The 14,900-nt window shown below is 37.7% G+C and overlaps 1 protein-coding gene across 2 annotated transcripts in view; it reads right to left on the bottom strand.

The window, feature by feature from the left end:
- LOC306767763 (protein EFR3 homolog B) overlaps nt 1–11,541 on the bottom strand; it is a 28,501-nt gene extending 16,960 nt beyond the window's left edge. Inside the window, exons 1-4 of one of the 2 annotated variants that reach the window (XM_079255878.1) lie at nt 11,374–11,541; nt 10,812–10,950; nt 2,635–2,711; nt 868–995 (exon numbers count right to left, since the gene is read on the bottom strand). In XM_079255878.1, coding sequence (XP_079112004.1) covers nt 868–995; nt 2,635–2,711; nt 10,812–10,818 — 212 coding nt within the window. In that variant the 5' untranslated portion in view covers nt 10,819–10,950; nt 11,374–11,541. Of the gene's footprint in view, nt 1–867; nt 996–2,634; nt 2,712–4,600; nt 4,706–10,811; nt 10,951–11,373 lie in introns of those variants that run through there. The other variant, XM_079255879.1, reaches the window with a different exon arrangement.
- Between the last annotated feature and the right edge of the window lie 3,359 nt (nt 11,542–14,900).

The following is a 14,900-nucleotide window of genomic DNA, read 5'->3' as shown; positions in this document are numbered from 1 at the left end:
GCTAGAGATAGAGAGAGAGCAAGAGAAATAACTCATCAGCTGGTCTGACACAGTGCAGATCAAAAGCAGAGCGGAGTGTCAGAGCAGAGAAAGTTAGCTGTAATAAATTTCTCATTAAGCAATGAATGCAAAAAGATCAGAAAGAAAGACGACAAAAAAAAAATCACTGGTTTTGTTGTCTCTGAATGCTCTGGTGGGCGTGGTGTTTAGTTCACCAAGCAAAGTAGCCACCTCATAAATACTGCCAGACCAGGTTAAATCCTGGCATCTCCCTGATTTTTCTCATCTACCTACGATACGATACAAAGCTATGGAACTCGCATTGTGTTAACAATCAAAATAAAAAATGATTGAGGATGAAACACATACAAATAACATCTCACACACAATTTACAATTTCCATTTGAAGATTAAGTATTTTTCATTTCATTGTTGATGAAATGATGGCATCATGACTAATCGATTTTGATCTGCTTCACTAGTCAATCTTAAAAATCACCTAAAATGCATACCGCTACTTAGAACTATATTAAAACACATATACTATGATGAAGGAAAAAGTATCAAGAACACACACATAATATGAAGAGAGACCTTCAAACACAACCATAATCTCTTTAAAGACACCAGATCTTGTGCAGACACAGGTGCAAATGTCTGTGATGAAAGTAGAGCACATGTTCCCATCTTTTCAGTAACTAAACTAAAATGGCAACTGCAAACTCTTCCTAAACTTTAGTTTAGTTGACATAAAATAAATGAGTTAATGTGTGGCCAAATGTCTGTTTATTATATGACCAAGCAGCTGTCAGGACAGAGACTGATGAAGTAAAGGTAATACTCGAAATGGCAACAGCTGAAGCTCACCCATATCTGTGTCGAGCCACATCCCTGGACAGTCTCTCTGACAAGTAGGCTCCGATACGGTCCAGCTTCTCTGGAGCTGACAAGGCATAGAATGTCAGCTTCTCCATGTTGGCCTTGACCAGTCCATCCTAGAGAGGTTATAATGAAAGATTAAAGAGAGAGAATGGGCAATAACGATAAAGAAAATAATAGTAATACTACCATAGAACATGAAAGTATAACTCTCAATTATTTTTTAGTAGAAAAAATTTCTTCCCTCTAAAGACAGAGGATGATATGTTCACAGAAAGTTTATAGCTCTCCCAGAATTTTAATGAGCTAATTCTTATGAAAGTGAGCATCTTTCCCCAGTTCAAAAACCCTTAATGCAAGTCTATAACTGGATCACCAAGTTCCTCAATCTACTTTTCCCCTTGACCTACTTTACTTTCTTCTCACTTTGGGCAGTGATAGGAGAGTGCTAAAAACATCTATAGTCCACTGAGATCCCATTTACATTTAGTCAGGACCGAAACAACCCAAGGTACACTTCCTATAAAAGAACTAATTTAACATGTCTCTGAGTAAATGTGATACATCAGAAGGTTATTGCTCCTTTGACTTAAAAAAAAAAAAAAAAAAAAAAAAAGATGTTTGTTCAGCAGTATGATAGTTGCCCAGTAACCTTTTTTGTTTTTTTACACTGATATTTGTGCTTCCCCAGCGTAAACATTGGAGCTGGGCTTTTCACTGCAAGTGGTTTGCCATGTTTTTAGTGGGAAAAGCTTATTCTGATTAAGACATTTGCAATGACTAATTTAATTCGCAATTTTTCCTGCTCAACTTTAACTAGAACAGAACATCTTTATGATGTAAATAAATTAAACAAGAGTGTCATTACTGTATTGTCATTAGATGCACCTGTGGTTTTCCTGCTAAGACAAATCAAAAACATCTGCTCCGAAAAAGGCTTTTTGCTCTAATCAGAGCTTTATTTTGGAGATCAGGACAGAGTGAAAGCTCTGCCGCTGGCTGATTCTCTAAAAACCTGACAGTGGTAATCAATAACCAATTACTCAACCAGCATATTACAGCTTGAGACTCTTAATTTTATTAACCTATAAACCTTTTCAAAATATTTTGGGGGTACAGTTAACTTGGTAGACCTAAAATATTGTCACATTTACATGCAACAACTTGCATTGACAAATACAATTATGTCTCAACAACCTCAGACAGGATTAGCATCTCCCTGTAATACAATTTCTGGCTACAGATCTATGAAGGTAAAGTTAGTTACTGCAGTAGCAGCTCTAATTAAACATGTTCTCTACAATATCAGCCCCCTTTTCCTCTCTACCCAAATTAATTCTCCGTATGAGTCATCTGTGTCAGATTTCCGTGAATCACAGAAGATGGTAGGGAAGATTATGTCTCAGATTTACCACCAACAGCTCGTGATAATCAGTGATACATATATACATGCCCATGTAAGACAATTATTTATTTCCATTACCTTTTTAACCCACATTCATCCCATGAGTATTCTAAAATGTGAGAAGCATATACGCATCTGTACAGACTAAATCTGGTACAGTGCAATTAATTGGCCTAACATCCTGAGATTTGCATAAAATTACCCAAATTTCAGAAAGTTCCCCAGAAAAGGCTATGATTTTTATAAGTGATTGTGCCATTGACAGAAAAAAAGTAAACTGCCCTTCACTATGAAAAACAACAAGAGAAACCATTGCTGATAAAAACTAAAGTGCCACTTGAGCCTCTCACCTCTGGATCTTCAGGGAAGATGTTGTCCACCAGTCTCTTGTATCGGGGCCTGAGTGCCCCACAACAACCACAAACCCCTGATGGAGGACATAGAAGGATGGAGAAAAACAAAGATAGCCAGACATGGTTAATTTGGAGATGTACATTATAAAAGAGCAATAAAAGCACGTGGCGGCTTCTTTCCTTGTGCCTTTTCTTCAAAAGAACTATTTATCTACACATTGTTTGTGGAAATAAAACGTAATTACGTTTCAAATCAGCTGTTTATCCCCTAAGAATTGGTATAAATCTCAGGGGGCCTTCAGATCACTGTGTAGTGAACAAGAGTTTTGGTGCCAATTCAATTAACGCTGCATAAATATTGACAATCTTATTTACAGTAAGTTAAGGAAGCAGTTAACCAGCTAAACTACAGAGTGTATTATAAAAAACTGCTCTAAAGCCAAAGCGTCAAAGTGCCTTGTCAGCAAGGGAAACACAGCTGTAGCTAATAAAATAATAATGAGTAAGCTACTGTGCAGTTACACATCAAACATATTTAAACACAGGTAACACAGTAAAACAGTTACAACAGCTGTTAAACTTTATTTAAGCAATAACCTTCATAAGACAATGAAGATGTGCTTAATTATCTTTAATTAAATAAAGCTGGGGCAGGTGAAAATTTATAGACTCCTCCTAAGATGGCTCACTGCTCTTCAAAACAAGTACAGACGAGAGAGACACAGATATTTCTATCGATAGCTTTGATTATAGCACATTTAAAAAAAAGTTCTGCGCATTTCCAAAACTGCAAAGTTAACTAGTGCCAGCACATGAGCATATTATTTTTTGTACAGCTTGGATGTTACTTCCTTGGTCTGTCTCTGTACTTCCGTACTACACTCATCCTTATCATAACACACAAAGAAATGATCAGAAATGAAAAGATATGGGGAAAAAATGTGATTACAAGTCAGTGAGAAGCACAACAATGCCACTTAGTACTCAGACAAGACAGTTGCTTTTCTTTCTCAATCAAGACAGCTTTAAAGAGAAAAGCGCTACACAGTATGTGAACACCAGCTGAACAGATTTTTTCTGACTTTGAACTGAGAAGGCAGCAAGCTATGGAGCCAGAGAGAGCTGAATTCTGATTGGCTGAAAGAATTCAGCAGTGGTGAGTCACAAGGAAACCCAAGGAGAACATACATATGAAAAAAAAAAAGAGGGTAACCTCTAAAAAATCCCAAAGGATTTTATGAACCTTGACGTAACGATGCAAAACAATTAAAACCATATTGTACTGTCTTCATCAAGCATTCTGTGTGAGCCCTGAACTCCCAAAAGCAAAGGGTGGGGAAAAAAAGTAGGTCATACACCGTCAGAGGTGCAGCCAAGTGATGAATGGTATGACAGCATGACACTTCAAATAAAAAAATGTAGAAAGAATATAGTTTGTGTTTACAAAAGCAGCTTTTTTTTTTATCAGTTCTTCCTTTTTCTTTGTTTCCTCCTGACATTTTCCTTCCTTACATTCTCCCAAGTGAAAGAGCCATTAAAAATTATAGCTGCTATTCCACAGACTAAAGTACTTTTCGCTCATGTGATACTAAAACCTCATTGTGAGAACACAATGACCCGACATTAACAAGATTACCAGCTACCCAGTTGCCACCTCTACATAACGGCATCCTGTATCTAACATGTTGTTAGTGTTCGTTTGACTAAACCAACATACTATATGTATATAACTATATCTAAGTATTGTTGGATGTAGTTTAGAAATCTTAAACTAACACAAATAAAAACATTGTTAGTAACATATTCCTGAGAGCAGGTGCAGGTGGGAGGTCATTAAATCTTTTAATACAGTAAAAATAATCTTTAATATGTTAACTACTTAAAGGCTCCTCAGTCTCAAGGGGTATTGTTGCCCTAAGAAAGTTCACTCGAACTTTAGAGCAGGAACTGTCTTAATGCTTACCTCTGCGCTGGGTGTCTATTCATAGCATTCTCCTCTCTCCTCCATCACTTCAAGTACTAATAACCCTATGCACTCCTCTTCCTTCTGCACCCACTTCCTCTGCCTCCCTCACTCATCCTTGCAGTATTGGCCCAGGGCCTGAGTGTAAGAGTCACTGATGAATTAATGAAAATGCAGCAGGTCCCCAGTGTAGGACAGAAAAAAAAAAAAAGTGGAGAACAATGAAAGAGTGACAGACAGGAAGACAGGAACGTAGGGAGAAAAAGCAGAGATAGAAATGTAAGTTTGATGGGGAGGTGGACTGAGAACCTCTGAATGAGTCACAGATTGGGACAACTTATTTAATCTTCCATGTCCAAAGCAAATCTGTCCTGTTGTCTCTGTCAGTTGCAAATGGAAAAAAAGATTTTTAGGAAACAGTGGCACATAAGGAGAGTTTACTTAGAAGGAAATTTTAGGCTGTGGTAAAGCATGACTCATCATAAATAATATACCTCAATTTTTAACAGCCGAATGGGTGTGATTCTTGTGGTTAATGGTATTTATGTGTATTTTAATCTGGGGGTTTTTTTTGTTTGTTTTTTGTTTTTTTTTTAGTGTGACCAATCCAGACTTGATATTAGGCTGGCTGGTAGGCTAACTGCACAATACATTTGGTGTTTGTTACCAGTCCAACTGAGCAAAAAGCATCAAATTTGCTTCATTTGAAGAAAATGTGCCCCCAGATGGCATCATTTTGTGGAAACAATTGCCATCCCTTAAAACAATCAGGTATTATATATCCAATGCAATTTGTAACTTCAAAATGTGTTATATTAGCATGTTTCTGCTAGAAACTCAACATGACTCACTGGCAGAGAAAATCCTGCTAGTTGTGTTCAGGTGGTGTAAAAAAAAATTAAATAAAAATTAAATAAGGCGAGCTGTTTTGTGTTTTTGGTAATGATGGGTTGGTGTGGAGGCGAGCAAAACAAGGTGGGTGGACAAAGATTTTCATGACAGCGGTGAAAACCACAGATAGCAGGGGGTCTCACGACATCCACCCACTCTACATAGCAAGCTGACCGACACAATTAGGGGGCTAGACACCAAGCTCCTCTGCATCTCCATACACACTAATGAACAGTATAATAAGAAGTCCACATTATAACACACATAGTCACACACACACTGGGGACTTGAGGAAAAACAAAAAAAAACAATGAGTCACTGGAAGATACAACGAGATAATAAAAGAGAGTAGACATCTCTGCAGCACGGTGCAACAACTTTTCTAATAGGATTAATGTATGCATGTGTACACATGTGAGGGATGCCCTGTCCTCAAATCACTAAAACAAGGAGCCAGCCAATCACAGATCTATTTTTTAATCCTCAAAACAATGGGCTGGTACATTAACAGATTACACTCTCCACTGTCCTCAGAACATTAACTTAACATTTCCACATTAGGGAAGAGACAGAAAGAAAACTGCATCCTGAAATGAGATACACAGAAGCAAGCATATCTAATTTTGAGACATGTTTGTGCATTATTATATTAAAAACAGGTCCACCCACATACACAACCATCTTTAAGACAATATAACATGCATGTGAGATCCATCTATTTTCGTTTGCACTTAAGAGAAAGATTCTATTAGTAGATATTTAAACCTCTACCTGAGGTCATGCAAAGTGTTGGTATTGCAGCTCACACTCCCATGAATAAGCATGCAGATGCAAAGAGTGCATGCACATTAGACCTATTATGTAAATACATGTACCTGTCCAAATCACATACAAGTCACTTCTTCCAATTGTTACTAAGTGTGCTGCCCTTCAGGGTTGCCATTACATAAGAGGGAGGAGGGGAGACACAAACCCCTGCTATTTTTACATCTGCAAACATCTTCAAAACGATGAATGCAAATCCAAGGCAGATGAGCAAGAAGCAAGTAGGAAGCAAAAAATAAATAACAAGCGAGGCTGATCTGCACGAAAACTGTCAATCACTTTGAGAAAACTGTAGGGTAAAAGAACTGAATGCAGATGAGACTAAAAAAAAATTTCTTCAAAGCAGCAGAGTGAAAAACATTTTCAACGTGATGCATGTATAGGCTACAGTATCAATCTATTAAGTCTTCTCGCTATCGTAATGAGCACTTCCTATTAAGAGGATATCTTGTATGTAGTGACAAGCATCCACCCTGCACATACACTTTACAGAGGCATAAACAGTACATACATCTTCTTCCAAGCAATAAATTATGACATACAAAGTCAGATTCAAAGCACATTTTCATTTCTGTGTGGGTGGAGGCAGGCATGGCCAGATAAAGAGACCAACATGATGATGTCCAGGCCCAGCTGCCAACAAATCCTCATCACACAAAGCCATACCAACACACTACAAATCAGTGTCAGAACAGGCACTAAAACTGGGCTGTGGGAGATCACACCAGAACTATATTCCTACTCATTTAGCACACTGAACAGACTATACAAACTCAACTACACACTGTGTCTACAGATTATTCATTGACCTACAAACTCATGGCTTTCACCATCAATATTCCCAAAGCAAAGCTGGCAACATTTTTAATTAACACTTGTCATTCAGTTATATATCAACATGTCCCAGTAAAACCAGAGCTACAGCTAAATATCTACAACGGACATTCTCAACATAAACCTCTGCAGCAACGCAGACTACCTTACATACCTCAAGTTAGCCAAGATAACAAATAGATAAAAGATCTATTAATCTTTTGAATAAATAAGATGAACATTACCAAATATAAACATCTTCAAAGTGGGCTTCCTTCTGATTTAAGAGAACAGACTGATTCGAGTCTGTGTTCCTATAAAGTACTTTCAGGAGACGCAACACTGGTTAAGGCTGCAATCCGGCACAGAAAGCTTACAAGGAAACGTGCTTGTAGAATGTAGGAAAACTGGTTGAACACTCGACGTTGCACATTACTCACACGCTTGCACGACCTGGAGCATGCACATCAATACACATTTGAAAAATGACAGTTATTCTTACCATACATCGATCGTGATGGAGTCTCTCACTACAGACGTTTGTTTTCCTTGAATGCAGCTTCAGTTCATCATTCAGACAAACTGCTGTGCTGAGGGGTGCTGAAAATCCACGCAAACACACTTGCTCTGCTCACTCTGGGATAAATGCCTGCACGTGTGCTTGGAGCTAAAAGGCATACGAATGTGCACCGTGATTGGTGCAGAGCCTGGCTCGACGCTATGAATTACACACGCACACACACTCTCCCTGCCATGCAGACACACACAGGCGTTTACACACTTGCGCACAAATGGGGGCTGAAATACAACGTCAGAGCGAGGCATGCCGTTATGACCTTGGATTTTCCCATTCTTCTGCAACGCCGCTCCTTGTCAAAGCGGCAGTGCAGCACATACAAGTCAATATGCAAACACACCTACCTCCACGCTAATTAAGCAGTTGGAGGAAAGAGAAAAAATAAGGGGAGCAGCAAAAGACAGAAGGGAAACCATGCACCAGAGGGATAAAAAGGGAGAAGACCTTCCTCCCACGCAACATCCTCCCCCCGTCTACCAGTGTCACTCTTTTACTCCTCTCCATCAGTACTGTCAGTTTTTACTTTGATGCTTATGCAACTTTGTGCCCCACTTTGTTCCATTTTCTAGCTAACAATCAAATCTGTTTTTCTTCCTTATTTAAGACATTTAAAGACAAAAACTTTTGCTTAAATATCTAAAGTATTGCTTCTACACTGTCTCCAAAGTACTATACACTATTTTTAATTTTAGAAAGTTAAACTGTAGAAAAATGTAGGATTACATAACCATTGACATGTTTTGCATTCATGGATAAACAGGTTTTTTAAGGATAAAAATAATCATCAAATAACTGGGTTTAATGCACAAGCCTGCAAGGTAGCCAGAAACCTTGCAATGCTTTTGTGTCCTTTAAAAATCATAAATTTATCACTGAAATATTTCTGAGTAACAAATTTCAAATATTTCAAAAGTCAATTTTACAGTTTCATGAAAAAGTGACAATGAAAAACTACAAAGGACAAACAGTTAAAAGAGAAATGACAGCAGCAGCTCAAATAGTTATTCGTGGTTAAACAACTTTACCTTAGGTAAACTGAAACGGATTTTTTTCTAAGCTTTGGCATACACAACTGTTTTATGGTTTAGTATTTATAGTACAAAAGGTTGCTCTATAACAAGGCAATTAAAGAAAAGAACTATGAATCAACAACTAAATGTTCTGGTTCCAATGACCACTGTCTTCTTCGTGATAATGATGTTGTCACGTTTTGACATTATCAGACCAAGATTACACCCAACATGACATGTTGTTGAGACACTGACATTTTTACATTGAGGTATATCCACCACTGTGGCTACCTTTTCTTTCCATAAATAGTTTGAAATTGAGGAATCACCCATGCATAATTCGACATAAATGCACCACATTCATGACCTAATATCAGTGTAGCATGAATATTTTAAATTTGAATATCTCTACATTTTTGTGAATGGTGCACAGCAAACCTCTGCAGAGTTTGTCAACTGTTGTTGGAAAAAGAGTAAGGCATAGGAGTGGTAAAATAAATTTTAGATGGCAGTGAAGTGGGAACACTTTCTTTATGCTTTAGCCTTGTTCAAAACATAAATACTGCATATTTAACTAAACAACCTAAAAGAGAAAAAAAATCTTTTTTTTTTCTTTTTTTTTTGCTGTTTTTAAGATTTGACTATTTATGTTATGTTTTTGTATGCCAACAGTTCTTATCAATATTCACTGTAAAGTATTTTACTTGCTTTTTTCGGAATAATAAACTCAATATGTGCTGGGATTAATTAGGTGACACAACTAAATAGTACTTTGCATTAGCAATTTAGCCAATGTTGCTGTAGGTGAGAACCTAGTCAGATACTTGAATTTCCTCAACAAAGTTAAACTGTTCTTAACTGACTTTAAATGGTAAATTCACTGTTTTTATGTCTTGTTTTTTTCTAGTTTTATTTGACCACTTAAGGTACTTATGCTACATTCATTCAACCAAACACACATTCATACGAGTTAGTTTATATACACAATGCTTTTAACTATCCCCCAAGTTTACAAGACAGGCAGGTTGTTCAGAGAAATTAAAACCACTCAATAGAAATTTCCAATTGTAGTATAACTAGTTTAAACAAACAATGATGAGAAATATGAAAGAAAGTAGCTTTAAATGAAAGTCCCCTCGGTCCACATGACTTAAAAATGGAACTCAGAGAGAACAGAGGTGGCGGTGTTGCCACTTACCCTTGCCAACACGATGGTCCAGCAGGGCACGGCAGTCCAGTGCCAGCCTCTGAGTGGCTGGGACATCAGTAACAGGCAACGGCATAGCAGGCAACAAATATGCACATACACTCAGATACACACTTCCCCTTTCACCGACACAGCAAACTTACCATCCAAAACCAAACACATCAATGCAATGCAACAATCAGTGGACGAAAAATGTGCAACTGTTTGGTTATTTAAGTTAAAAAGACAAAAAAAAAAAAAGGTAGTTTTAACTGATACAGCAACTGAATTTAGTGTGAATAAACTCTGTGCAAAACCTAAACTTTTACCAAGATAAGCCAAAGCAGGAATGCCAACTTCTGGTGAAGCTTTTAAAGACAACAGACTCACAAACTCGGGGAAGACAAAGTTATGGTATATCCCTGTCCAGCAGCTTATTAGTAATTCATGCAAGTACATACAAGTTGTCCGCATTAACCAAGAGATTAGCGATAAGTCCTTTAGTAACAGCTCTGCTCTTACTATGTGTTCTGCTCATTAGTAAACATCTCACTGACACAATAGAACTCACTATCCAACCACAGAGAAAAAAAAAAAAAGAGGGTGGAGAGAAGCTGGGAAAGAGGGACACCGTGGGACAATCAGTCAGTAGGCTTGAAGATCTGGGAATGCAACTGTGGATGGCCACAGGCATGCAAAATTCACTCTTGTTATCAGACAAGTATACATGCATGCAACTGGGAAGCTATAGCAAAGTTTTTTCCCCAAAAAACCAAACAGATTTTTCTATGTTATGTTATTATTTTTCCTCCTCCTTTTTTTTTTTTTTTTTTTTGCAAGCTGCTTCCAATACGACTACTTTTTCATTACAGTGAAGCAGCAGGTGTAAAGAACTTCAGTGTGACTCACCTGTCATGCTGAGTTTTAGTCGCCAGGAGGCGCTGCTCCTTCAGTTTCAGAAAGACGAGGGGTTGGGTTGCGAGTCAGCCAGGAACTGAGCTTCCACCAGGGCTCCGCGAATCAGGAAAGCCGCTGGCTTGGTTTTGGCCTGATGAAGTTACAATGCCATTGCCTGAATTAGCCGAAGCGCTAACAAACGTTTTTGCTATCTAAACATGTTTCAGTAAATAAAAATGTAAAAGTACACAATACTTAGTTTTACCGACAGGTGGTAATTTATTAGTAAAGTTACATGGACAGAAATTTAAAAACTATGGCAGGCACCACAAATTACAAAAAATAGCTATGCTAACTATCCAATGTTGCCAACTCTTTTCCCATAGTTTGTGAGGTTGACACACTGATGTATGGATGGAGGATGGAAACTAACAGAGCTAAGTACTCTTATGTCATGTAAACAACATCGTGCAGAGTTAACCTAGTATTAGTCTGTGCTACAAGTTAACGTAGTTAGCATAGCTAACGCCTAGCGGTCCCTTTTCCTCTATTATAGTAAGCACTCATTCCTTACCATGAAGTGAACACAAGCATTAAAAATCTTGGATCATCTGGTATAGGAGAGGTTAACGTACAGTCCACCTCGTCTATAGTTCAGCGATGCCAGGAAATATTTAATTTACAAAAGCCAGGGTCACTATTCTTCCAGATACAACCTGTACTGCTTAGCTAACTGAAGAGATAACCCACTACCACTGGACACCATGGAGACCACTTTAATACCAGCATGCTGGGACATAAGCAGTTCCCACCGGATATGTCTGCATGGCAGATCTGTGCAATTCATTTTCACTGTAGATGTTGCAAAGAAGGCTAAATAAAACTAATAGAATGCAAAATCATATCATACTACAAAACAACAAATATACAGAAATAGTAATATAATGGAAATGACATTCTCAACACAACTCCTAATTTAAATTGATTGCAGTAAATATTTTTTATGTAAAAGACAACACATTGATACTTAAAAGTGGGTTTCAGCACCTGGACTGGCTGTAATCTTGTTTCCAAAGTAGCTCAAATATAGTATAGTTCAGATCCCACATGACACAATCAATGTGTTAGGACTATTCCTTATGGTATTTTGATAACCTTTAAGGGATTATTTCCAATTAATTAAAGAGTTTAAGTAACTCCAGCTGACAGTCTCCTCATAATTTAAATTATATGGATGGACTTAAATGGCTCAATGCGGGCCCTGGCACACAAAAAAATCAAGATGTTCTGGGACTTTGGCTTTCACTTAAAGGGACTTTTTGGCTTTTGGCAACTGATTGTGACAAAAAGAAAAAAGGGGGGAAAAAAATCTTGTAAAGGCGACCAGTTTTTAGAACAAAATTTTTAAAAGCCTTAGATTATTTCAAATTAATACAAATTGTCTTGAAATGACTCAAAAATACTTACAAACATATCCTAAATTAAATCAACTATTCTGGGTTTAGTAGAAAACATTAAAGAAAAGAAAAACTCATAACATCCACAAATTAATTTACTGTGTAGAAAATTAAACAAAAAATAAGAGTTGGATTCAAAAGACAAAATAGACTCAAAATGGCAACAAGATCTAAAGTGGTTTAAAAGGTTTTAAAGTTTAAAATGCACCTGATATTGTCTAGTATATATACTGTCTACTATTTTACAAGGAAAAAAGAGTGTATGGTCCACCAAGGCAAAGAGAGTCATTACGAAAGTCTCCACGTTGTCCTGAACTGACCTGTACACATCTTCACTTTAAAGAGCTTTGAGCAACTGCCGACAATAGTTAACACTATCCAACTGCAGTCTTCGCATACAAGCTACGAAAGCTCATTATTGATACAACCAAGACACACAAATAGATCTCTGTGTCCTGCGTAATTGAGATTTGAAGCTCAGGCCATAAGGTCGGCTCTGTTGTAGGTTGGCTTCTGTCCAGATGACAGTCAACTGATTACGGAAAACCTAAAGAAGTCAGCCTTAATACTAATTCTGTTCTTAGGTTTTGCATGGCAGACTTGCTTCCCATCAGGTTGAGCATGTTGAGATGCATAAAGCAGACTGACAGTACCAGGTTTAAGCTTATCTTTTCACAATAATCTCCAGTGACTTCATCCTAGGCATGATCCCATGGAAGATAGTCCAATATGTTTTACTGCATTGCATTTTTTAGTAAATATCAGAAGGCTGTTCTAATATTGCATTGGTTATAGTGAAACTACACACCTCAAACTGCAAGGCAGCAATTGGATGTACAATAATCAGTATCAAAGGTCTGAGCCATACTGTCACGTGGGGACAGATGGGAACTCATTAGATCAGCCTTAGGGGCTTTGAGGTTGAGACAATTAGCAAGTCTCAAAAACTTAAACCAGCTGAGAGCCATGCAGACCACAGACCTGCAGAAGCTATCTAGAACATATTCTTCAGGACTCTTGTTTCTGTTACTGTTGATGTTGTTGCTTTTTTTTAAAGACAGAACAGTTTTTCTTCACACCATGAAAGAGCCAAATCCTATTTAATTTAAAGATATAAGAGATAGGTAATACTTTACTTTTGTAGACTAACTTTAGAAAATTACAGTCAACTTTACAAATTTTAAGACACTTGTATGACATCTTCTGATAAAAAAAAGAGAAAAAAATATGAATCAGATAAGAATTACAAGTTATCTGTAATTCAGATTATATAAGATTACAGATTAGATATAGAAACAAATATTTAAAATGTGTGTGCTTTCATGAAGATTAAATTAATAGCTGTGTAGTGGCTTGTTATCACTGCACAGGAACACATGAATTTGCATAAAAGTGGCTTTATTTGCTCCTGTTTGGTGCTGAATCACCTAAAGGTCCTGTGAAGGTGGGAAGTGAGTCAGTCACCTTGATTTTACACAAACAAGTTATACAGGCCTTGTCGGCAATGTTTGTAACTGTCCACAGCCTGAAAGGAACATAGCACCCTTCTGTCTGTAATTGCACTAACAGATCCCAAAGTAACCAAAAGCTAAAAGGCGATGAAAAGCAGCCCCTCTGTGATGACATCAGTAAAAGAGAGAAGTCCATTTAAAAATGATGTATGAAAGAGAAGTGTCAATACACTTGCATCTTCATCCTTTCTAATTGGTGCACGAACTCTGTTCTAAAAACACGAGTGTTTTATTTATTCCTGAGTTGTCTCAAGGCCAGTGAACTCAGCTTTGCAGCCCAGTGAGAGTGGCTGCTGACTAATTAATCCTCTTTGCATTCTTCACCCCTGCAGCTCTGCTTTGTGGCAGTTGTTGACTTCATTTCAAAAGAGTCCAGGTGGTGACCTACAATCCAACCGGAACAAGTTCACACATCTTTGATGGACGTATACTCTCTTTCCACATCAGTACTTTATCACAGCGGGGATTACTTCAAGTTTGTTTTTTTTTTCCTTTTATGGCTTATGTCTTTATTTTCATTTGAAGCTACAATCACTGTGCAATGGAATCAGCAGAAGTGGATTATGACAAGCTGGCTGCTTTTGTTCTATAACAATAAATGGATATGAGGAGTGAAGACACAATGTGTAAATCTGCACAGGTCAGTATTGTATTATTGCACAGCCCTTTTCACTCTGAACAGCTGCAGACTGTAATGTCCTGGGTCCTGAATTTAAAAGGTGTAATTTTCCTGAAAGTGAAAATTATTAGTTTGCTGGTACAGAGCAATGACAAAGTTATTCTTCCACAGATGGTAAGACTCTAAATGCTCCCATAATATCAATTCAAAATGATTGTTTTATGTAACTGCCATAATGACAGACTTGATTAAAAAGGCACCATTTGGTGTAAAGTGTTTTACATATTCAGTCTGCAAAGTGCAGATACATGATTATGGTGCGAAACAGACTGGTGACAGAGGACTGCTAGAGGCTTGGGCAGCAGCATGAGGAGCCAGAAGGACCTGGAGGAGTTTAACTCTGAGCATTAACCAGCTCAGGGCTAAATCTGGCCACCAGATAATTCATTTGAAAGCTGCCTTTATTCTGGCACAGACTGTGTCAACATGTGGAGGTAGCCAGGTGGTATTTTGA

The sequence above is a fragment of the Telmatherina bonti genome (assembly GCF_933228915.1).
Source record: "Telmatherina bonti genome assembly, chromosome: 16".
In the NCBI taxonomy this organism is placed as follows: domain Eukaryota; kingdom Metazoa; phylum Chordata; class Actinopteri; order Atheriniformes; family Telmatherinidae; genus Telmatherina; species Telmatherina bonti.
This window is presented reverse-complemented; position numbering and strand designations above follow the sequence as displayed.